This window comes from Lynx rufus, unplaced genomic scaffold (genome assembly GCF_022079265.1).
Source record: "Lynx rufus isolate CCGP_SWC_20201006 ecotype Redwood Valley unplaced genomic scaffold, mLynRuf1.p SCAF_29, whole genome shotgun sequence".
NCBI lineage: Eukaryota > Metazoa > Chordata > Mammalia > Carnivora > Felidae > Lynx > Lynx rufus.
Genome location: NW_025814844.1, coordinates 3,988,362 through 4,008,962, shown reverse-complemented (window position 1 = coordinate 4,008,962; position 20,601 = coordinate 3,988,362). Strand labels below are relative to the sequence as shown.

Below are 20,601 nucleotides of genomic sequence, written 5' to 3'. Positions count from 1 at the left end.
CCCAATCTTCCCTTTCACTTTTAAAATGCCCTGGATTGGACGACAGATTGGTCACACTCCAAGTAACCAAACTGGGTGGGATGGTGTGGGGTCTGAGGGTCAGCCAGTGTGACAGCAGACCCAGGAATTAACAAGGTGAAGCCGACGTTGGGATTAGAACAGTGGTTCCCACACAGAAAATCTGAGCAGGGCCACAGAAGAGGGCACACGGTATCTTTTTGCCTGCATGCTAACCCCTAAATGGCGGTAAGGGTGCACCCCTAAAACTAGAAAATTAAATACAGAAGTTCAAAGATCCATTTCCCTCATCTTATAAATGAGAGAACAGGTTATATGTTATCAATTCTATAAACTTAAAGTCAAAAATTTCTACCGAACTTTATCAAATAAGCAATAATATCTGTAGTTATTTTCATCATAATGAAACCTCTTCTGATTCTGAGAGAGAGAGAGAGAGAGAGAGAGAGAGAGAGCGGGAGACCTCAGAGAGGAGAATGAATTTCTCTAAACCCCCAGAGCCAGTTCCTGTCAGCGTGGGGACTTGAGCCCAGCCCTCACTGTACTTGGCCAGTGGTTTCTACTCGATCTTGTCCTCCTCTCTTCATTGTATAAAGGATTTGGTGATATCTAGAGGAGTTGGGGCCTTTAAAAAAAAAAAAAAAACAGTCGCTATGGCCTTATTAGAGACCATCTGGTTGTTCCCCAACTCTCCTCTGTCACTGCCCTGCATCTTGACCACACGCACAGCATGTTACATGCACTGCAGGGGGGCCCCACCGAGCACTCATGGGCTTGGTGCCACAGCTCTCAGAACCCGAAAAGCCCTTTAACTGGTTCCGCGAGTGAGTGACTCAGATATCCCTACACTCCCTGAGCCCTGGACGTTGTCACTTCCTGAATGGTTTCCATTGCTGCCTCACAAAGTCTGACTGAGCACATCTGGCTGTGTGGGCTGGGCACACAGTAGGCCTCAGTCACTCACGTGATAATGGTGTTCGGCCAGGGGATCAGCCATCCTGTGTCACAAAGTCCTGTCCCGCTGGGTCAGCCAGCTCATTAGTGCTCAGGTTAGAAGATTCTTCATTCCAGTAGTCTCCTGCATAGGTTCTTCGGGTGCCTGTACCCCTTTGGGTTAAACTATATGTCAGCACTGAAATTCTGCCCACGTCATAACTCTGTCTGCTTCTTCCTCAGTTGCTCACGCAGTCCTCAGTCCTGAATCAACCAGCCTTCTCTCCCCCAGTGTCGCTCCGTGGGGTAACAAGAAGTGAGGATTTTAGCCCATGGGTTCTCGCCCTAAATAACATCTGCCAAGACCTAAAACGTGATCCAGAAGAAAAAAATTCATTAGGCAAAATGAGAAGTTAACAGACAAAATGACCCTGCCATTGCTAGACTTCCTCTGTTGTTTTCTTTGTACCATTTTCTTTCTTTCTTTTTCTTTTTCTTTTTTCCGATGTTGGTTTATATCTGGTTGCAGATCAAACCAGCATCTCCTTCACATGCAAGGCATCTAGTTTGGCTTCACTGAATACCACTCAGAAAATGGGGTGGATAATTCAGTTTGTCATGGTCATTTCTGAGCCTCGCTCCCTCTCTCATCTTGGAGACTGTTATGTTTTTTCTAAAAATGAAATGTTCTATATAAATATTACCCAAGCAGGTATTTCTGCTTAAGCCATTTGGTTACCAAATGGTTTCAATGAACTCAGGATTGGGAGCTCCAAATAAAACATATCTTCTCTAATTTAAAAACAAAACCAAACTCAGCTACAAAGTCATGAAGTACGAATGCCGCTCTGCGAAAGAAATATTGGGACTTGTAATTCTTCTATTTCCCTGTCCCACCCAGAGAGTGACGTTTCGTGATTTATTGCCAGCCGGGATACTTTTATAAAAACGTAGTACTGCTCTGTTTTCTCGTCCGGCCGAACAGGTCCTTCCCCATCCCTGAGCCCCGCTGTGGCGCTCGTTGTCCGTAGTATTGGTGTCGTGTGTGATTTGCTGCATGACCGTGTGTTGGTCAGTTGAGCCGTGTGTAAACTGATGTACCGCTGGTGTTTTAACACTGTGTCTCTGTAACTGTTTGCGCTGCTAGCTGCTACACTGAAGCAACCATGCTGTTCTCAAGGCAGTCTACCCTTGATGATTTAGATGGACCAGAAACTGTTCCTAAAACAAGTGAGCGTGCTCGACCTAGGCTTCGTAAAATGTTCAGCATGGATATGTCCTCCTCATCAGCTGACAGTGGCAGTTTAGCATCAAGGTGCTTAACTCGTGCATGTTTTGTTTTTTTCCCTCACGTTACCACTTTTCCCCCTTTGTGTCATTGCAAACATAAGCTCCTGTGATGTCCATTTGGTTTTAGTTTTGGTTTCTTAATTTTCGTTTTAAGAATTTGCATGACTAACCAAAAGCATAACCGCCGCTCATTCTGGGACATGACTGGTCACTCCCAGGACAGCATTCTCTTACACTAACCGCTCTTTGCTTTTTGTCTGTTAGGAGTTTCTTAAAAATCCTTATTACAAACGTTGTCCTCCATTTTGTAAGTATTTTCCACTTCCTAGGCGTAAAGAGATAAGCATGCTCCCTCCTTGATGGAGAGCTCATGTGGGCAGTCCTCACAGAGGAAAATGGGCCAGGAAATATAGAAGACTTTTTCTCATGATTTCATCAAAAGAGACATGCAATAGAAAAAAAAAATTAAAATCTGCCACATGGAGTCGTTTTTAGTGGATAAGACCAAATCTACAGAACTTAGAATATACTTTACCATTGGCTTTTGTAAAGAACATTATTGTGTGGTAGAATATAGAGCCTTTGCCGACTGGAACTTATTGCTTTGGGCTTGAGTTTTCTCATTAAGTCCTACCGTAAGACAATACTCATTTAGAAATGAAATGATTTATATACAGTCCCAAAGCTCTTTGTGGAATTGCCTTTTTGAATGGTCCATGGGGGCACAGAAACATCAGCTGCATTGCGCTTCTCGTGACACCAGAAAAATCACCCGAACCAAAACAAATTTCAGTTTTGACCGTGCACGGTGGTAAATCAGAGGGGTGTTAACTTATTCTCTTCCATTGCACTCGGTTGAGTCCTGAAGGTACCAGGACTCGTTGACTCCCTTCAGGGCCAGACCTGATCCCAAACCATAAAGAACCTGCTTGTAATTGGTTAGAGTCCAGCTGGAAGTTAGACTTGATGTGGGGTTGGCTCCACTGTTCTGAAAATTGCCTGGGGTGATCAATTTCATGGCCTTCCTAGGAGGTAAGTCCTAGAAAAATACCCAGTTTGCCTTGGCATTCCAAGAGCTTTCTATGCGATGTTCCGTACTGAAGTCCAAGGTCCTCGAAACATAAACACATGAGTGGGCACCGAGGGTTCACATAAATGTTCTTCGGTCTCAGGATGCCATGAAGGGCTCTGCCAAGGCCTGTTCATCTGTCCATCCATCCATCCATCCACCCATCCACTCACTTATTGACATGTCTACTGTCGTCCATGACAAGAAAAGTGGGTACGACCTGTATATTTAAGAATCTCTGTGTTTATGGGCCCAAGCTGCTCACCGTATGCCATTCAGATAACAGTACAATTTCAGAGTCTAACATAGTATGGTCCTCTATCTACCAGATTCCACATCTCCAAAACATTTTTTGCCTTTCTGCCCTTCAGGGGCTGGAGTAGACAATAAAAACAGGCAGGCCATGAATTTCACTGTTATGGCTGCTGTATTTTCATTTCCAAAGTCGCCTACACAGACATGGCAGGGAAAGTTAGGAGATAAAGGACAGAGAAGGAGAGGTACAAGAGAGATGGTCAGGTTGCCAAAACTGGAGGGTGGAGATAAGTAGGGAAGCTTAGGGAGAATGAATACTCCATGGGGAACAAGTAGAAAAGAGAAGTTGCAGTCACTGGGGACAGAGATAGCAGGGGTACACCCTGAGGGTGCAGCCTGCAGGATCCATAGTACTGGAGAGGGTCCATAGCACTGGGGAGGACAAAATGGCAGGCCTTCCCATGTGCAACACAAAGAACCCAGCGGGGGATGGGTGGGAGCCAGAGAGATGGTGAAAATTCAGTCATATGTAATAAGCACCAGTAAGAAAGAGGGAAAGGATGGAAAAATAGGGAGGAGGAACAGATATCCAAGAAATAAGGCATTTTTTCCATCAAGCATGCAGGTTGTTTAATTTAGCCAATATTTTCTCATTCCTATCCTCCCCTTATGGGTAGGAGTGGGCCCATTACGTAGAATTGGGAGTAGAGTACCTCCTGGCCAACACCCACAGACCCAAACTGGCAAAGTTTTGTCTCCATAGGCACCATCCTTTAATATAGCGGTAGGTATGCTATGCTGTCTCCATTTGAAAAGAAACACTGGAAACCATGGCTGCAAATCTTGATACGATTTAGACAACCTCTGTGCATAGGTGGCTTTAGCAACGTCTGAGCCATGTCTTGTGACTTGTTCAGGGTCTCAACCGTGCGCGTGCACTGTGGGCTTTTGCATTTTGAGGCTGCTGTTTGCAGTCTCTGCAGACCAGACATGAATACTCTGAAGGAACAAAGCAGGTGGATAGAATGTCGGGGGCGGGGTGGTGGGGGCAGGGGAGGGAACGGGGTGGTAATTTTCTCGCCCGCCTTGACGTTTGTATTGGGGAGTGTTGGGAAGGTGTCTCGAGAATCGGGAGGATGCTAAGAGCGGGGTGTGTGCCCTCCCTCTCTCCCGACAGCGAGCCCACGCAGTGCACCATGCTGTACTCGCGCCAGGGGACCACGGAAACCATAGCGGAGGTGGAGGCCGAGCAGGATGACGAGGCGGTGGCCAAAGACGCCGATCAGGGAGGGGAGGAGGCCGCGGACTTGGGGCCGGAGGAGGCCTCGGAGGCCTCAGAGGCCGGCCTCACCCCAGATGCCGAGCTGCCGCACTACTCCACCGAGGATGGGGACGTGGAGGCGCCTCCCTCCTACAGCAAGGCAGTCAGCTTCGAGCGCCTGTCCTTCGGCTCGCGGGACGACTCTGCAGGCCAGAGCCACATGGCCGTGAGCCCTGACGAGAGCCGCTCAGACAGGCTCGAGTCCAGCATCTTACCGCCCCTGACTCACGAGCTGACAGCCAGCGAGCTGCTGCTGAATAAGTAAGAGTGCTGGGCGGGTGGGGGGGAGGGGGTGTTCTGCAGGTTGTGGGTAGACAAACTCCCGTGGACAACCGTCCACCTGGCCATTCAGAGCAAACAGACCCAATGTTCAGTGCTCCCATCGTGAAGCACAGAACTAGCCAAAGCAGTCCGTGATAGACACTTGTGCACACATTTCTTCCTCCAGTAGGCTATTAGGTTGACTCCGCCAGAACTCTGGCCACATGGGAAGGAGGGGAGGGACAAGAGGGATCATGCAAAGCAGAAATCAGTGATTTGGAGACATGAAGACGAGTTTATTCTCATGTTGTTTATTTGAACAGGATGTTCCATGATGACGAGCTGGAAGAGTCCGAAAAATTCTACGTTGGCCAACCCCGGTTCTTGCTGTTGTTCTATGCCATGTACAACACTCTGGTGGCCCGCTCAGAAATGGTGTGTTATTTTGTGATCATCCTCAACCACATGGTCTCTGCCTCCATGATCACCCTTGTGCTTCCCATTCTGATCTTCCTCTGGGCCATGCTGTCTGTGCCCAGGCCCAGTAGACGATTCTGGATGATGGCCATTGTCTACACAGAGGTAAGCCTCGAGTGGGAATTGCTAATAAATCGCTTCCGGCATTCACTCGAGGCAGGCCAGCCCTGTCTCCCAGACAGTTTCACGTAGGACATTCAAGTAAATGGATGTTCTTAGATAGGCAAATGACTATTAACTAACAGTTATTTAGTGCTGGCGATTGTACATGTCTTTTCACAGGTCACATCACACCAAGATAGGCACCAATATCGTTTGGTTTAACATACAAGGAAACAGCTTTAGCGAGATGAAATAACTGACCCAGGCTGCCCCAACTGGCAAGTGATGGGGGAGGCTTTTGAAATCTGGTCATCTGTCCTATGATATGAACTACTGAAATAATGTGTTATTTATGCAGAAATTAGTGTCTCGTGCCAGTGGATGTCCAGTGAATGGATGCTGAATTAAACAACACAGTAAGCAATTTGAATATAGTTTGATACAACATGCATATTTCCCATTTTTAAGCTTAAAGCCAGTTTCAACACACAAAAACACAAAGTCACATAAGCACCTACCTAAAAATCTGAATAACACGAGGGTAAATTACCATTTCATTTTCATCACGTGTGAGGGACAGGAGACACTCTTCCCAATTATACGAACCTGTTTTTCTATCCTTCCCCATCAAATATATGCAATGTCACAAACTCCCATGACAACGATAAAATTGGGAATTAAAAGGGAGGCTCAATAGCCTTTTTTTCCTTGGGTTATTGTAGTTCTTTGTGTTCTGAGGTCTTTGAAGAAGGCGAATTTTCTTACCTGGCTCATAAAGGAAAGTTTTCACTAACATTGGTACTGTAGTTGCGTCTTAAAGGATGGAATTCATGATGGATGTACATTGAGATTCCAGAAATTTTGTAGGTTTATAGGTAATTCACCAGTAAAATAAAGCAAAGCTTTTATCAAAGCATCTCGAAAGTATCAGTGTAAAGTATCATGTATCTTATTTCCATAGTAATTATTTAAATATATTTAAATACTTATAAAAGGTGGAAAGCCAACTACCTAGCTATCACTTTAAGTAGACTATCTGTCACGATCTTGCCAAAATAATCATTTTTAAGTCTTACTTCCATCACATAAACTTTGTGATCTGGGACATAAATGACCCCCTATTTGGGGAATGGGTCCATTCTCTGTACCACCTCTGTACAGAGGTGAGGGAATTTCTAACCTAGAAGTGAAGGAAGGGAGTTTCTAATGTAGAAGTGAAGGAAGAAGGAAATTCTCTAAAAATTTAGAGAAGGGAACAAGAGCTACTTACGTTATTTCATCATAAAATGAAATCTTCCTAGTTAAGTTAAATTGGGGTTCCCCATTTTCTCTGTCACACCAAGAAGGGAGGAAGTAGAAGATTAAGGTGATGTTAATTCACTCTACAAGTTAGACTATGCACCAAAACCCAGGAACTATGCCAAGCATAAGAAGAGGACAATAAATTTAATAAAAAACTTTTTTTAAAAAAAGTTGTTTCTGTTTCTCAATGGCTCACAAACCAATATGGTGAACACATAGGATGTAAACAAAGAATTGCCCTACAGTACAACACAAAACCGCATTAGAGAGCGTACAAGAAATACGGATATGGTCTGTGCCTCGTGCAGCCTGGGTGGTGTGGAGAGAGGCCATCATAGCATCTTCTCAGTAGAAGACAACTTAGAACTGAGTCTTAACGGATGAGTGTAAGGTCATCAAAGGACAAAAAGCAAAGGGTCAAACAAAGGTATAGACGCTCTGACGTGTGCCCAGAATGACACATGGCTTGTGATGGCTGGGAGGCAGGCCGTGAGTGGACAGCACGGTAGTAGGCTCTTGGGAATGTCAACAGGGTGTATGCTCGGGACTTTCTCCCATTGGTATGAAAGTTTTTGAAAAGACGCTGAGAGGTCATGGGATGTGAACTGACCCAATGGCCACGAGGCTGAAGATGGATGGGGTAAATGAGGAGTTTTAGTAAGTGACCCAAACAGGTTGGGGGTGCGAGTGAGAAGGAAAGAGGCAAAGATAGTCTTCAGGTATCTGCTCTGACATCCGTTTGTGGCAGTGCTGCTCAGCATGGTCAGAAACACAGGACTGTTCTTTGCGGAAGCTTGGCTATAAGAAGGAGAGAGACGGGAGGAGGGTAAAGTGACTCTAGGTCGGAAGAGGACTTCGAAAAATATTTTTTATGGATGAAGTGCATGAATTGCAATTGATTCCCGGTGACCCAGCTGTCAGAGGGATGTTTAGATGAGGCCTGTCAATTTTCTCATGTGTCTTTGTCACAGACCGCTTCTCCCCAACATTTGTACCCTTAACTAGTCACCACAACCGGCAAGTTTTTATTTCTTTTTATTTCTTCTTGAGGAGAACTTCCAGGGAGCAACGAAATGGTGAGAACAGGGGCACCTGGGTGGCTCAGTCGGTTAAGTATCTGACTTCGGCACAGGTCATGAGCTCACGGTTCGTGGGTTCGAGCCCTGCGTCAGACTCTGCTGACAGTGCAGAGCCTGGAGCCTGCTTCAGAATCTGCGTCTCCCTCTGTCTCTGCCCCTCCCCCACTCACGCTCTACCCCCTCTGCTTCTCAAAAATAAAATAAAACATTAAAAAAATTTTGTTTTAATGGTGAGAACAAAGAGGTCAGAGGAAAATGAAAATAGGCATCAAAACAGCTTGAGATGCTCAGGAAGATTACAAATGAAAGCAATATGTAAAATATAGAATTCTTTTTGTTCAAGTTTGTCCTCGTTACCATATCTTAATAGCTGAGTAATTAAACCTTATTAAATCAGCATAAACTAGCCAAGTCCTGAAAAATAGAAAAACTCATAAGTAGGTGCCGTGAGTAACCTGGCCGGCTCTGATGTATCTGCAGTCCTGCCCTGGCAGCGGTAAGATATTGCTCTTGGTCTAAAGTCCATGTACGAATGATAATGTTATTTTTCCACATCATTGTGTGTGATCTTATCACCAAAACTGTGAAATGATCTTTTTCTTAGCTTTTATATCACTATTTTTCATATAGAACCATTCTTAAAAGGAGTGATTTTTTTTTTTTTTATTTCCATCATCTGCATGTAGGTGGCAATTGTGGTCAAGTATTTCTTCCAATTTGGCTTCTTTCCCTGGAACAAGAACGTGGAATTGAACAAAGATAAACCTTTCCACCCACCGAATATCATAGGAGTGGAGAAAAAAGAAGGCTATGTCCTTTATGATCTCATTCAGCTCTTGGCTCTTTTCTTCCATCGGTCCATTTTGAAGGTACTGCACGTTGACACTTAACCGGGTCATGTTGATCATTGCAGCCCCCCGTGATGCTCCTGGAGAACCTGAACATTACGATTGGCGATGAGGCCAAGGCATATGGGGCTCAATAAGGGAAACTGTAACAAACTTAGAAGAGAATTCCCCCATATTTCTACTTCTATTATGAACATATCATAATCCATATTTGTGGGAATTATGTTAGAAAAAATGCATAACCTTGCAAAGGTATGTTATCCAAGGAAACCACTTAGCCAAAACTGAGTTTGCCTGAATTTTCTAGTTCTTCTGATAAATTACCTGAATTCATGCAGTTTACTAATTCTTGTTATGAATATATTAACAAATGTGTTAACATTATGTTTTCAGTTCTAGAAATTGAAGTTTAAATTTCTGCATTTAAGACATGGTGGTATTATGTTGTATGTCAACTACACCTCCGTTTAAAAAAAAAAGACATGATTGTATAAATTTGGTCACTTCACAACTCTCTTGCAACTTGTATCCTTTTTCACATCATTTAAAAAATGTATATATAAACGTTTAGGCATTTTGCTGCCTTCTCATTAATATTTCAGTGGTTTAGCAGCTACAGTTGAATATTTAAAACATAGAATAAACAAAATTTTGGCGTTTCCTATTGATATACTTACTCTGGTTTCTTAGAAAATTTCATATCTATGGTGAATGTATTTGAGGCACTCTTATGCTGAAATTTTGGCTAATGATATGAAAAATCATTTTTAGAATAACAAATCTTTTCATAAGGAGACAAAACTACCCTACCCTACAGCTTTGGAAATCTAGGAAATCAAACAGTTCAAACTATGTGGAAATTTCAAATGTGGTTAAAACTATCCTATTTGGTATGAATTGCTATAGATCTTATAAATAATTGGAAGAATTCACTAACAAATACACTACTATGAAAGTAGTAAAAGAATCTAAACATGTTCCAAAGTTGGCCAAAGAGAAAACAACTTTGAAAACGATTTAAAAGAAAAAAAATGATTTAAAAGGAATCAATATAAGTTGGAAGATCCCATTAGGAAAATCTAGAATGTTTGTTATGTTTTCAAGAATGCATCCACTGACTTTTCTTTTTGAAATAATATACCTATTAATATTTAAGAATAGGGACGCCTGGGTGGCTCAGTCAGTTAAGTGTCAGACTCTTGATTTTGGTGCAGATCATGATCTCATGGTTTATGGGATCATGCCCCACGTCAGGCTCCACACTGGGCATGAAGCCTGCTTCAGATTTTCTCTCTCCCCTTCTCTCTGCCCCTCCCCACCTCAAAATAAATAAATAGACTTTAAAAAATTAAAAATAAAAGAATAATCTGTGTTTTAGGTGACATTGTCTTTTAATGAATTGATCATGCTCCAAGTTATTTTTTGACCAACTGAATTTTGGCAAATTGGACTGAAGCTCTTATCCTCTACAGCATGTGTCAGAGGGAGGACTGGGTGAGCTCCTGGGGGAATAAATGCATAGCCTGGCAGTCTGGGCACTCAGGAGGCAGTGGGCTCCCTGGGGAGCTTCAAGAAATGGCAGCAAGGTCTTTGTAAGGTGGATTTGCTGTCCAGGTAACCTCTTGCACCAGCAAGACCCCTGGTTTTTCTCAGCCTCCCCTGCTATCCTTCCTCCTGCTGTCCTACCAGCCCCTTTTGCCCATTTCTTTGAAGCAAAATGCAGGCTCTACAGAGTGCATCACAATCTCTGTCTCATATGTGGGCCAACATTTTTTGAGTAGAGTATTTGCAGCTCTGCTCCTGACCCAGCCGTGGGTGATGCAGGGGTTCACAGCTTACCGTGGCTGTTCAGGGAGACACAGCATTTGTATTCAAGTGTAGGTATTTGGTGAACATGGACGGTGGGGCTAAATTCACCCACTGATATTTAAAATGCTACTTGTAAACACAGAGAAATATGTTCTAGAAAGTGCTTTCCCTCAGGAACGAGTTAAGTGATTATAACTTCGCCTTTACTCCACCTGCCAGACATGATCTGCATCCATGTCAATTAGTTAGCCAAACTCATGATCTGCACCAGACCATCCCCGCTCTCTGGGACTATCATAAACATCTAGATAATAAGCTTTCCTAGAGTCCCTTCATTTTCCAATCCTTTTTCTGCTTTATTGCAGTATGAGTGACAAAAATAATTGTAATATATTTAAAGTGTATACATTGTGGTGATGTGTTTTATGTAGACACAGTGAAAGGATCACCTCCATAGGGTTCATTAGTTCCCATCACCTCCCGTATATATCTGTTTTCTTTTTCATTATTTTTTTCCTCCCTTCCTCCCATCCCCCACCCTGCTTCCTTCCTTCTTACCTTCTCTCCTTCCTTCTCTCCTTCCTTCCTTCCTCCCTCGCTCCCTCTTTCTTTCTTTCTCTCTTTCTTCTTTTTCTTTCTTTCTTTTTTGTGAGAACATTTAAATTCTAACTATCTAGCATATGTCAGTTTTATGATGCAATATCACAGCCACAGTCACCGTATTTCACATTTGGCTTTCTAATCGTGGGGGATGCGATGCTACCTCACCGGGAATGGCCGTCTGAGTTGTCCCTTATGCTTTCTCAGTGCCACGGCTTATGGGATGAAGATGACATCACCGACAGTGGCACAGACAAGGAAGAGTCGGATGATGAGCTGTCCCTCAGTCGTGGCAGGAGAGCCTCCTCTGATTCTCTGAAATCCATCAACCTGGCTGCGTCAGCGGAGTCGGTGCACGTGTCCTTCCCGGAGCAGCCCACGGCCATCCGGAGGAAGCGATCGGGCAGTAGCTCCCAGATATCGCCCAGATCCAGCTTTTCTTCCAATAGGTCCAAAAGAGGTATCTGTCGCATGATTTCCTTAGGCTGGAAAAACTCTGAGTTTTCTGGTTGTTCCGGTGCCAGTGGGTCTGGGTCTTGGGCAGGGGCGTTTACGGGGTGCTCTCGAGACAGATGTGGTGATGTGAGAAGAAAGTGCTTTGACATCACAGGCTCAAGTTCAGTTCATAGCTCAACTGTGTGACCTGGGGCAGCCATATCGTTCTTTAAAACATCTGATTCCTTCCCAGGACGAGGATTTGGGGTCGTTGTGAAAAGTGGCCAGCACACTGCCTCGTATAGTAAGTGCTGGGCACATGCTAGTTTTTAAATCATATCCAGAGATATGAGATATTTCAGGGTGTGTCCAGAATGCTATAAATCACAATTTATTTTGAAAATATTTTTTAGATTTTATCAGTGGAAACTTTTAGCAAAACCACCTATTTATTCCCTAAGCTAGTTAATTTCTAACTAAATAGTTGGGTATTATCAGCAGATAGATAAGCTCTCCAGTTTCCACTCTTGGAGAAATTGGGTTTTTGTATTTATAGTGCTCCTGCCTGAAGCTTTCCAAACACCCGTGTATTCATCTTCAGAATACACTTTTCAGGCAGGCACCAGCAGTCATCCATATTCGTTTCACAGTTAGAGAAATCTGGACATGAAAAAGGCATGGGGCATGGACCCAATCTGGAAAACCCACAACCTGCGACCCCGTTTAGCACGATAAAAACTATTCTTCCAATCTATTTCTTCCTGGAATAAAGATCATATAACAGGGGCGCCTGGGTGGCTCAGTCTGTTAAGCATCCAACTCTTGGTTTCGGCTCAGGTCTTGATCTCTGGGTTCATGGGTTTGAGCCCCATGTCAGGCTCTGCACTGGTAGAATGGAGCCTGCTCAGGATTCTCTCTTGTGCCCTTTCTCTGCCTCACCCCTGCTTGAGCTCCCTCTCTCTCTCTCTCTCTCTCCCTCAAAATAAATAAATAAACTTAAAAAAAAAAAAAAGATGGCATAACAACCCCAGAAGGAGCCAGTGTTGGGTGTAGAAACCCAAATACATTTCACTGTGGAGGCAGAGTTGAAACTGCAGATTGCAAATCCCCAGTCACTATTCTTACAGTCCATCGTATATAGTCACCCTCTCAATCTGCTTCAGGCCATCCTCTGCTCTGTGGGTTCCAGGGGCTTCTGTGGTGTTTATGTCAACAAACCTGTAACTCAGCACATCTTGGTTTTTTTTCTGTCTCTAGGTAGCACAAGCACCCGAAACAGCAGTCAAAAAGGAAGCAGTGTTTTGAGCATCAAGCAGAAAAGTAAAAGGGAACTTTATATGGAAAAGCTTCAAGAACATTTAATCAAAGCAAAAGCATTTACCATAAAGAAGTGAGTCCATGAAGACACTTGGTGTGGGGTGTTTTATTTTAGGGTCAGGGAGCTGATATCAATTATTTCATGTAAACCAGGGGTGCAGAGCAGAGAAGTTACCTCTCATATCACAAACATCATCTGCTTAAGGCATAAGAAAATGACTTGTTATTGTATTGTTCTTAATGGAGATGTAATTGACATATACATTAAGTTCAGGCAGACAATATAATGATTTGATAGATGTATACGTTGTGGGATGATCACAATAGTCAACATTCATCACCACCTGTAGTTAGATTTTTTCTTATGATGAGACCTTTTAAGATTTACTCTCCTAGCAGCTTTGTAATGTGAAGTACACGGGGCACCTGGGTGGCTCAGTTGGTTAAGCGTCTGACTCTTGGTTTTGGCTCAGGTCATGATCTCATGGCTCATGAGTTCAGGCCCCACATCGGGCTCCTCGCTGACAGCACGGAGCCTGCTTGGGTTTCTCTCTCTGCCCCTCCTCTGCTCTCTGCCCCTCCTCTGCTCTCTCTGTCTCTCAAAATAAACTTAAAAAAAAATTTTTTTAATGAAATGTAAAGTGCAGGATTATTAACTGCAGTCACCATGCTGTGCACCCAGGACTAACTTTATAACTGGAACTTTGTATGCTTTGACCCCCTTCACCCTTTTGCCCAACCCTCCCTCATGGCAATCACCTATTTGTTCTCTGGATCTCTGAGTGTGGGTTCTTCTCTTTTTTTTTTTTTTAGATTCCATGTATTAGTGATATCATATGTTATTTGACTTTCTCAGACTTGTTCCATGTGTGTGTGTGTGTGTGTGTGTGTGTGTGTATTCATCCCAATAATATATATACTTCATTATATACCACTGTGCAAACACACACACACACACACACACACACACACACACACACACATTTTTTTTTATCCATTCATCCATTGAGGGACACTTGGGGGCCATGAGTTGGCTATGATAAATAATGCTGCACTGAACCTGGTGTGCAGAGATCTTTTTGAGTTAGTGTTTTCATTTCCTTCAGATAAATACCCAGAAGTAGAATTGCTGTATCATATTGTAGTTCTATTTTTTAATTTTGGAGGGGAGCCTTCATACTGTTTTCCACAGTGACTGCACCAATTTGCATTCCCACCAACGGTGCACGAGGGTTCCCTTCTCTCCACTTCCTCACCAACATGTTATTTTTCTGTCTTTTTGTGTGAGGTAATGTATTGTTTTTAAAAATCGCTTTTCAGTGTGATTCATTTTTATATCCATTACATTTATAAACATAGTTTTCCTATTTGAATAGAATAAATAATTTCAAGGATTCACAGTATGTATTTCCAAGCATCATCATGCTAAATCCCACCTAGACAGAGAGGTGTATGATGTTAAAGTTGGAAGGTTAGAGAAACACTCTCATCCTGGAGAGGGGAAACTGAGGTTCACTGGCACACAGCTGGTCTCCAGCAAAATGCATGAGCCCCTCCTCCAGTGCCGGGGACCTTGACAGGCAGCAGACAAGCAATGGGAATGGAGGGGTTCGGCAAGGCTGGCCTTGAATGTGGCCTCTGAGACCAGGAGGGCCATCCAACGTGAACATGGCCTTGAATTGAAGGCAGAACCCAGAAAACAAGGAAGACAGAGCAGAGGCTGGACAGAACAAGGTGTAGTCAAAAGCCTAGGGCACTATGTAGGAATCAGAAGGGGCACGGACCCATAAAGGGGAGGAGCAGGGGCTACCTAATGTGTACAGGGTGCTCAGGTCAGACTCCAGGTCTAAGCACCATTATGTAGTCCCATCTAATTCTCACCCCAGCCCTGTGGGGTTTTACAACAGAGGAAACAAAAACACAGAGAAGTAAGTAGCATGCTCAGGGGCTCACAGGCAGGGAGTAATTGAATCAGGTGACAAACCCAACACCTCGTTTCTGGGGCTTTCGACCCTTCTTTTGTGCTTCGAACAACAGAGGAGGCCTGTGGTCTCATCAGCACAAGGAGGCAGAGTGCCAAGGAAGGCACTTGAATGTGTCTGCACTTGCCATTAGAGCAGAAGCCTCCCCACCCCACACCGGGCTCTGCTGAGGCTGAAAAGGGAGGTGTGACCTGCTGGGAGAGAGGGATACGGAGGAATGGAATGATGGAAATACCCGGTCATCCCTCCCATCTTGCCCCTCCTGAAGCAAGTGCTGGGGGTCTCTGTTTTGCAGGACTTTGCAAATATATGTGCCCATCAGACAGTTCTTCTACAACCTCATCCATCCAGACTACAGTGCTGTGACCGATGTGTATGTGCTCATGTTCCTGGCTGACACTGTTGACTTTGTCATCATCGTCTTTGGCTTCTGGGCCTTTGGGGTAGGTTGGGGGGTGAAGGCCACCACACTTCTAACGAGTAAGAGCGATGCTGTCCTGTGAAGTGCCACTCGTGCCTAAACCTGTTGTTTCCTTCCCAGAAACACTCAGCAGCAGCAGACATCACCTCTTCGCTGTCAGAGGACCAGGTCCCTGGGCCTTTTTTGGTGATGGTCCTAATTCAGTTTGGAACCATGGTCGTGGACCGAGCACTATACCTCAGGAAGACCGTCCTGGGAAAGGTCATTTTCCAGGTCATTCTTGTGTTTGGAATTCACTTCTGGATGTTCTTCATCTTGCCTGGTGTGACTGAGAGGTAAGGTGGAAGCCGGAGGCACACTCCCACTTTAACGCAAATGTGTTCCAGGAGGTTATCATGCCATACGCATCACCACAACAATATCACCAGGTACAGGCAGAGGCACGGCCGAACAGCACCATGGGTTGGAAAAGTTAGAGATCTTCATCACTATCAAATTCAGTGTGGCTCAAAACGTGAACTGATTCCTCAAACACATTTTCATTGCGTGTTCATACGCATTCATAGAAATCGGGTTTTTCAGGGTGGGAGAAGTGATGACCTTGGCGATCTGAGAAAACCAGAGGCCTTCCATTGTGATTGTCTCTACCCCTTAGTAGACAGAGGTGAACCAGAGATGGTCTTACAGGCACTGCTAAGAGAAGGAGAGGCTCTCAGACTATGTCCTATGAGAAAGTGGGACATAAAAAGAGCAGCCTAAAGTTCAATGGGGAAAGGGCCAGTGAGATCCTTGGAGGTGGCTGTCTGCTGCCTTTCCCTGTCTCCCTGAGCTCTAAGGTCCAGTCATATTGAGGGCGCCATGTCCTCCTACACCTCATGGGACCTTGTTCACTGCCCTTCTCTCCTGCCTCCAACCCACTCTTCCTCCTCACCCTTTAGATTTCCCAGGTTGCTTCCACCAGAAACACTACTTGGGACCGAGTCGGTGCCAAACACATGAACAAATGGATGCGCCAATGAATGAAAGAGAAACAAGGGAGACTGCTATAAATAGGACATTATGGGAACAAAGGGTGAACAGAAGGGGACATGGAAGCACCCATATAATGTAATAGGAATGATCTTTTTAATGAACATATCATTAAAAGTCTTCATGTTTTACAAGAAGCTGATCTTTTTATCATACCTCAAGGGTCATTCCTGGCCAAGCCTTGTGAATAACATGGCAATCTGGCTGGCCAATGCCATTTTCCGAAGAGTGACTAGAAAGTAATGAAAACTGCTCTCACTTATGTGGTTCATAACTTGACTCAAATGGCATCCTTAACGAGGAAATTCAACTCTCTCCTGACAATGCTTCAGCTACCTGTCTACTCTCACCTGGATGGTTAGGCTGTGACCTTTTGATTTTGGTGGCAATGCAAATATTGTAAAAGCAAAAATGGAGTTAGGATATTTCCCATGAGTCTGAAGTAAAACTAAGTAAATAAAGAATTGTTACCCAGAAAAATACCAACAGCCAAATAAGTCCTTCACACTATACTGTGTATGGGGAGAGTAAACATATCTCAGCTGATAAAAATAATTCAGATTAAGGCAAGCTTTTTGTTAAAAGACTAGTATTTTGTTAAAATACTTTGTAAGGACATTGTGGATCTTATTTGTTAGTCTTTAAAGTGAAATAAATGCGCTTTTCTCTATAAATAATTCTATATACATATCAACTCAGAGAAGCAAACCACATTCAAAAGCCATGGTAGTTAGATGATGAATGTTATCTCTGTGACATTTAAGAGCATCAATGGGCATTCTCCACCAGCCTTCCTAGAAACTCTTAATTTCAGAGATGAAAGGGACCTTAAAAAGCTTTCTAGACCTGCTAACTTCACAGATGAAGATAGGTAAAACCCATACAGAAGAGTAGTGTCCCCAAAGTCACTCAGTTGGCTAGTGGTGAGACCAGATCCCAATCACAGACCTCTTGACCCTACTGTATGCTACACCCCACCTCCCATGGCGGGGGGGGTGCTCACTACCAAGCAGATTTCTTGAAATAATACAACCTACAATTCGTTGTGCAGTTGTGAAAAGGATTTGATTTTTCCATCCCCAGAACAGAGTTCCAGAGCATGGATGTTGCCATGTCCTGATAGAAAAGTTCATAGAGACTGGTGTTTCCAGAAATAGGGCAATGGAGAGGCCATGGAGAATCCTTCAGCAGGATCAAATTACCAAATAGTTGGGTTATTCCTGCTGGTATGAGTTTCCAATTGATGCTGTAACAAATTGCCACAAACTTAGGGCTTAAAACAGAATGAATTTATCTCTTACGCTGGACTAAAATCAAGGGGTAGGCAGGGCTGCATTCCTTTCTAAAGGCTCTAGGGGAGAATCCCTTTCCTCGCCTTTTCTAGCTTCTTGAGGTGCTAGCCTTCCTTGGCTCATGGCCCGGCCTCAGTCTTCAAAGCCAACATCAGTGAGTGGAGTCCTCTTCTCATTGCTTCACTCTTTCCCTTCCTCCACCATCATGGTTCCCTCTGACCGCAGCTGAGAAAGATTTCTTCCATTTAAGAGCTCATTGATTAGAATCAGCCCACCTGGATAACCTGGGCGATCTCCCTACTTCAAGGTCGTTAATCTAATCTCAACTATAAAGCCTTCTTTTTCTTTGAAAGTTAACAGGGGCACCTGGGTGGCTCAGTTGGTTAAGTGTCCTACTTTAGCTCAGGTCATCATCTCACAGTTCGTGAGCTTGAGCCCCACATCGGGCTCTGTGCTGACAGCTCAGAGCCTGGAGCCTGCCTCAGATTCTGTGTCTCCTTGTCTCTCTGCCCCTCCCCTACTCATGTTCTGTCTCTCAAAAATGAATCTCTCAAATTTAAAAAAAAAAAAAAAAGAAAGGTAATATATTCACAGGTTCTGGGCATTAAGCAACAATACCTTGCAAACCAAATAGAGCTGGAATGTTTGTTATAATACCTGAATTAATGAAAACTTCAACTCAGTTTCTCATTTATTGAGTACCTGCTATGTCTAGGGCAGTAGACCAGGTGAAAAGGGGCATAACACTAACGTGAATAAAGCAGAGACCTATCCCCATCTGGGAAGGACCACATGATGGGATTCCAGAGATTGAGGCACTATGATACTAACACTATGCCCATAGCTGCACACCTAAGACTAATATAATGTTATATTATATTAGTATAATTAGTATAATTATATTATATATATTATATAATGTTATATATAAAATCTCCTATGCCCTTTGTAGACAGAGGCTTATCCCTCACCTCTAGCTTCTGGTACATCCATTTTCTGTCCCTACAATTTTGCCTTTCTCAGAATGTCATTTAAATGGATCACATGTCCTATGGCTTTTAAGGCTGGCTTTTTTCACTTGGCATAATATATTTGACATTCATCCATGTTGTTGTATGTATCAGTACTTAATTATTTTTTGTTGGTCAGTAGTATTCTATCATGTAAATGTACCAAAGAGTGTTTAAATATACAAAAGTTGAAGGACATTGGGGTTGTTTATAGTCCTTTGGCAATTACAAATAAAGCTGCTATAAATATTACCAAAAAAAAAATGGCCACAGAGATCATTTCTGTCTCATTGGATCTCACTTTTGAGCCTCACCTAATGGTCATTCCTAGTGCAATGGATTACCCTATCTTTATTTTTGGACATTTAATTCAAGATATATTAGGATTGGTGAGCCTTGAGTCTACATTGCCAGCATGTCAGTGACAATATAATTTCATGTCATTTCAAGCCATGCTGCCATCACTTGTTAACATCCCAGATTCATTTTTCCTCCTCCAGATATTGTTGCTAAACATTTTACTCATTACTGTGCAAAAGAAAGCAGTCATTAATAGTTATGTTATCTAAATCCTTTTCAAAACAGGAAAAGAATAAAAGAAGGAACAGATTAGGAGTTGAAACTACACAGAAAAAAAAATTATGGCTACCAGTTATAATATTCAGCATCAGGAAGCTCCAATATTTTAAATAATTCATCTGATAAGTGATTTTTTCTGTGTGTGGGCACGTGATTTATTTAGTCCACAAACTTTCAGTGGTTGCCTATAGTCTACAAAGTGCTGTGTGGCTGGTGCCGTGGGGGACAGATTGGTAAGGCATAACTCCAGCTGCTAGTAATAAAGGATGGAGAGACCACCAAAAGAAAAAGTCCTTCACTGTGGGACAACCTTAATGTTCCTATTAGATATAACAGGATTACTTCAGGAACCACTGATTAACTTATTCCAAGTTGATTCACTTTAAGGTTGAAGGAAGGGAAATGTTCATTTATTTTTTCAAGTTTTTATTTAAATTCCAGTTAGTTAAAAAAAAAAAAAAAGGGGGCGCCTGGGTGGCGCAGTCGGTTAAGCGTCCAACTTCAGCCAGGTCACGATCTCGCGGTCTGTGAGTTCGAGCCCCGCGTCGGGCTCTGGGCTGATGGCTCAGAGCCTGGAGCCTGTTTCCGATTCTGTGTCTCCCTCTCTCTGCCCCTCCCCCGTTCATGCTCTGTCTCTCTCTGTCCCAAAAATAAATAAACGTTGAAAAAAAAAATTTTAAAAAATAAATAAATAAATAAAAATAAATTCCAGTTAGTTAGCATAACATACAGTGTAATATTAGTTTCAAATGTATGATTTAGTGATTTTGAAATTTACATACAACACCCGGTACTCATCACAACATGGGTTGGTCCTTTTATAAGGGATAGAAGACAACACAGTTTTATAACCTTTTTTTTTTATTTTTTTAATGTTTATATATTTTTTTTAATTTTTTTTTCAACGTTTATTTATTTTTGGGACAGAGAGACAGAGCATGAACGGGGGAGGGGCAGAGAGAGAGGGAGACACAGAATCGGAAACAGGCTCCAGGCTCTGAGCCGTCAGCCCAGAGCCTGACGCGGGGCTCGAACTCACAGACCGCGAGATCGTGACCTGGCTGAAGTCGGACGCTTAACCGACTGCGCCACCCAGGCGCCCCAAATGTTTATATATTTTTAAGAGAGACAGAGACAGGATGCGAGTGGGTTAGAGGCAGAGAGAGAGGGAG

At 43.3% G+C, this 20,601-nt stretch overlaps 1 protein-coding gene across 2 annotated transcripts in view; it reads left to right on the top strand.

The window, feature by feature from the left end:
* PIEZO2 (piezo type mechanosensitive ion channel component 2) overlaps positions 1 to 20,601 on the top strand; it is a 470,115-nt gene that overhangs the window by 431,122 nt on the left and 18,392 nt on the right. The window contains exons 40-47 of one of the 2 annotated variants that reach the window (XM_047090353.1): positions 2,099 to 2,266; positions 4,743 to 5,147; positions 5,471 to 5,729; positions 8,794 to 8,976; positions 11,572 to 11,824; positions 13,057 to 13,189; positions 15,394 to 15,541; positions 15,640 to 15,854. In XM_047090353.1, the coding sequence (XP_046946309.1) occupies positions 2,099 to 2,266; positions 4,743 to 5,147; positions 5,471 to 5,729; positions 8,794 to 8,976; positions 11,572 to 11,824; positions 13,057 to 13,189; positions 15,394 to 15,541; positions 15,640 to 15,854 (1,764 nt within the window). The remainder of the gene's footprint in view (positions 1 to 2,098; positions 2,267 to 4,742; positions 5,148 to 5,470; positions 5,730 to 8,793; positions 8,977 to 11,571; positions 11,825 to 13,056; positions 13,190 to 15,393; positions 15,542 to 15,639; positions 15,855 to 20,601) is intronic. The other variant, XM_047090354.1, reaches the window with a different exon arrangement.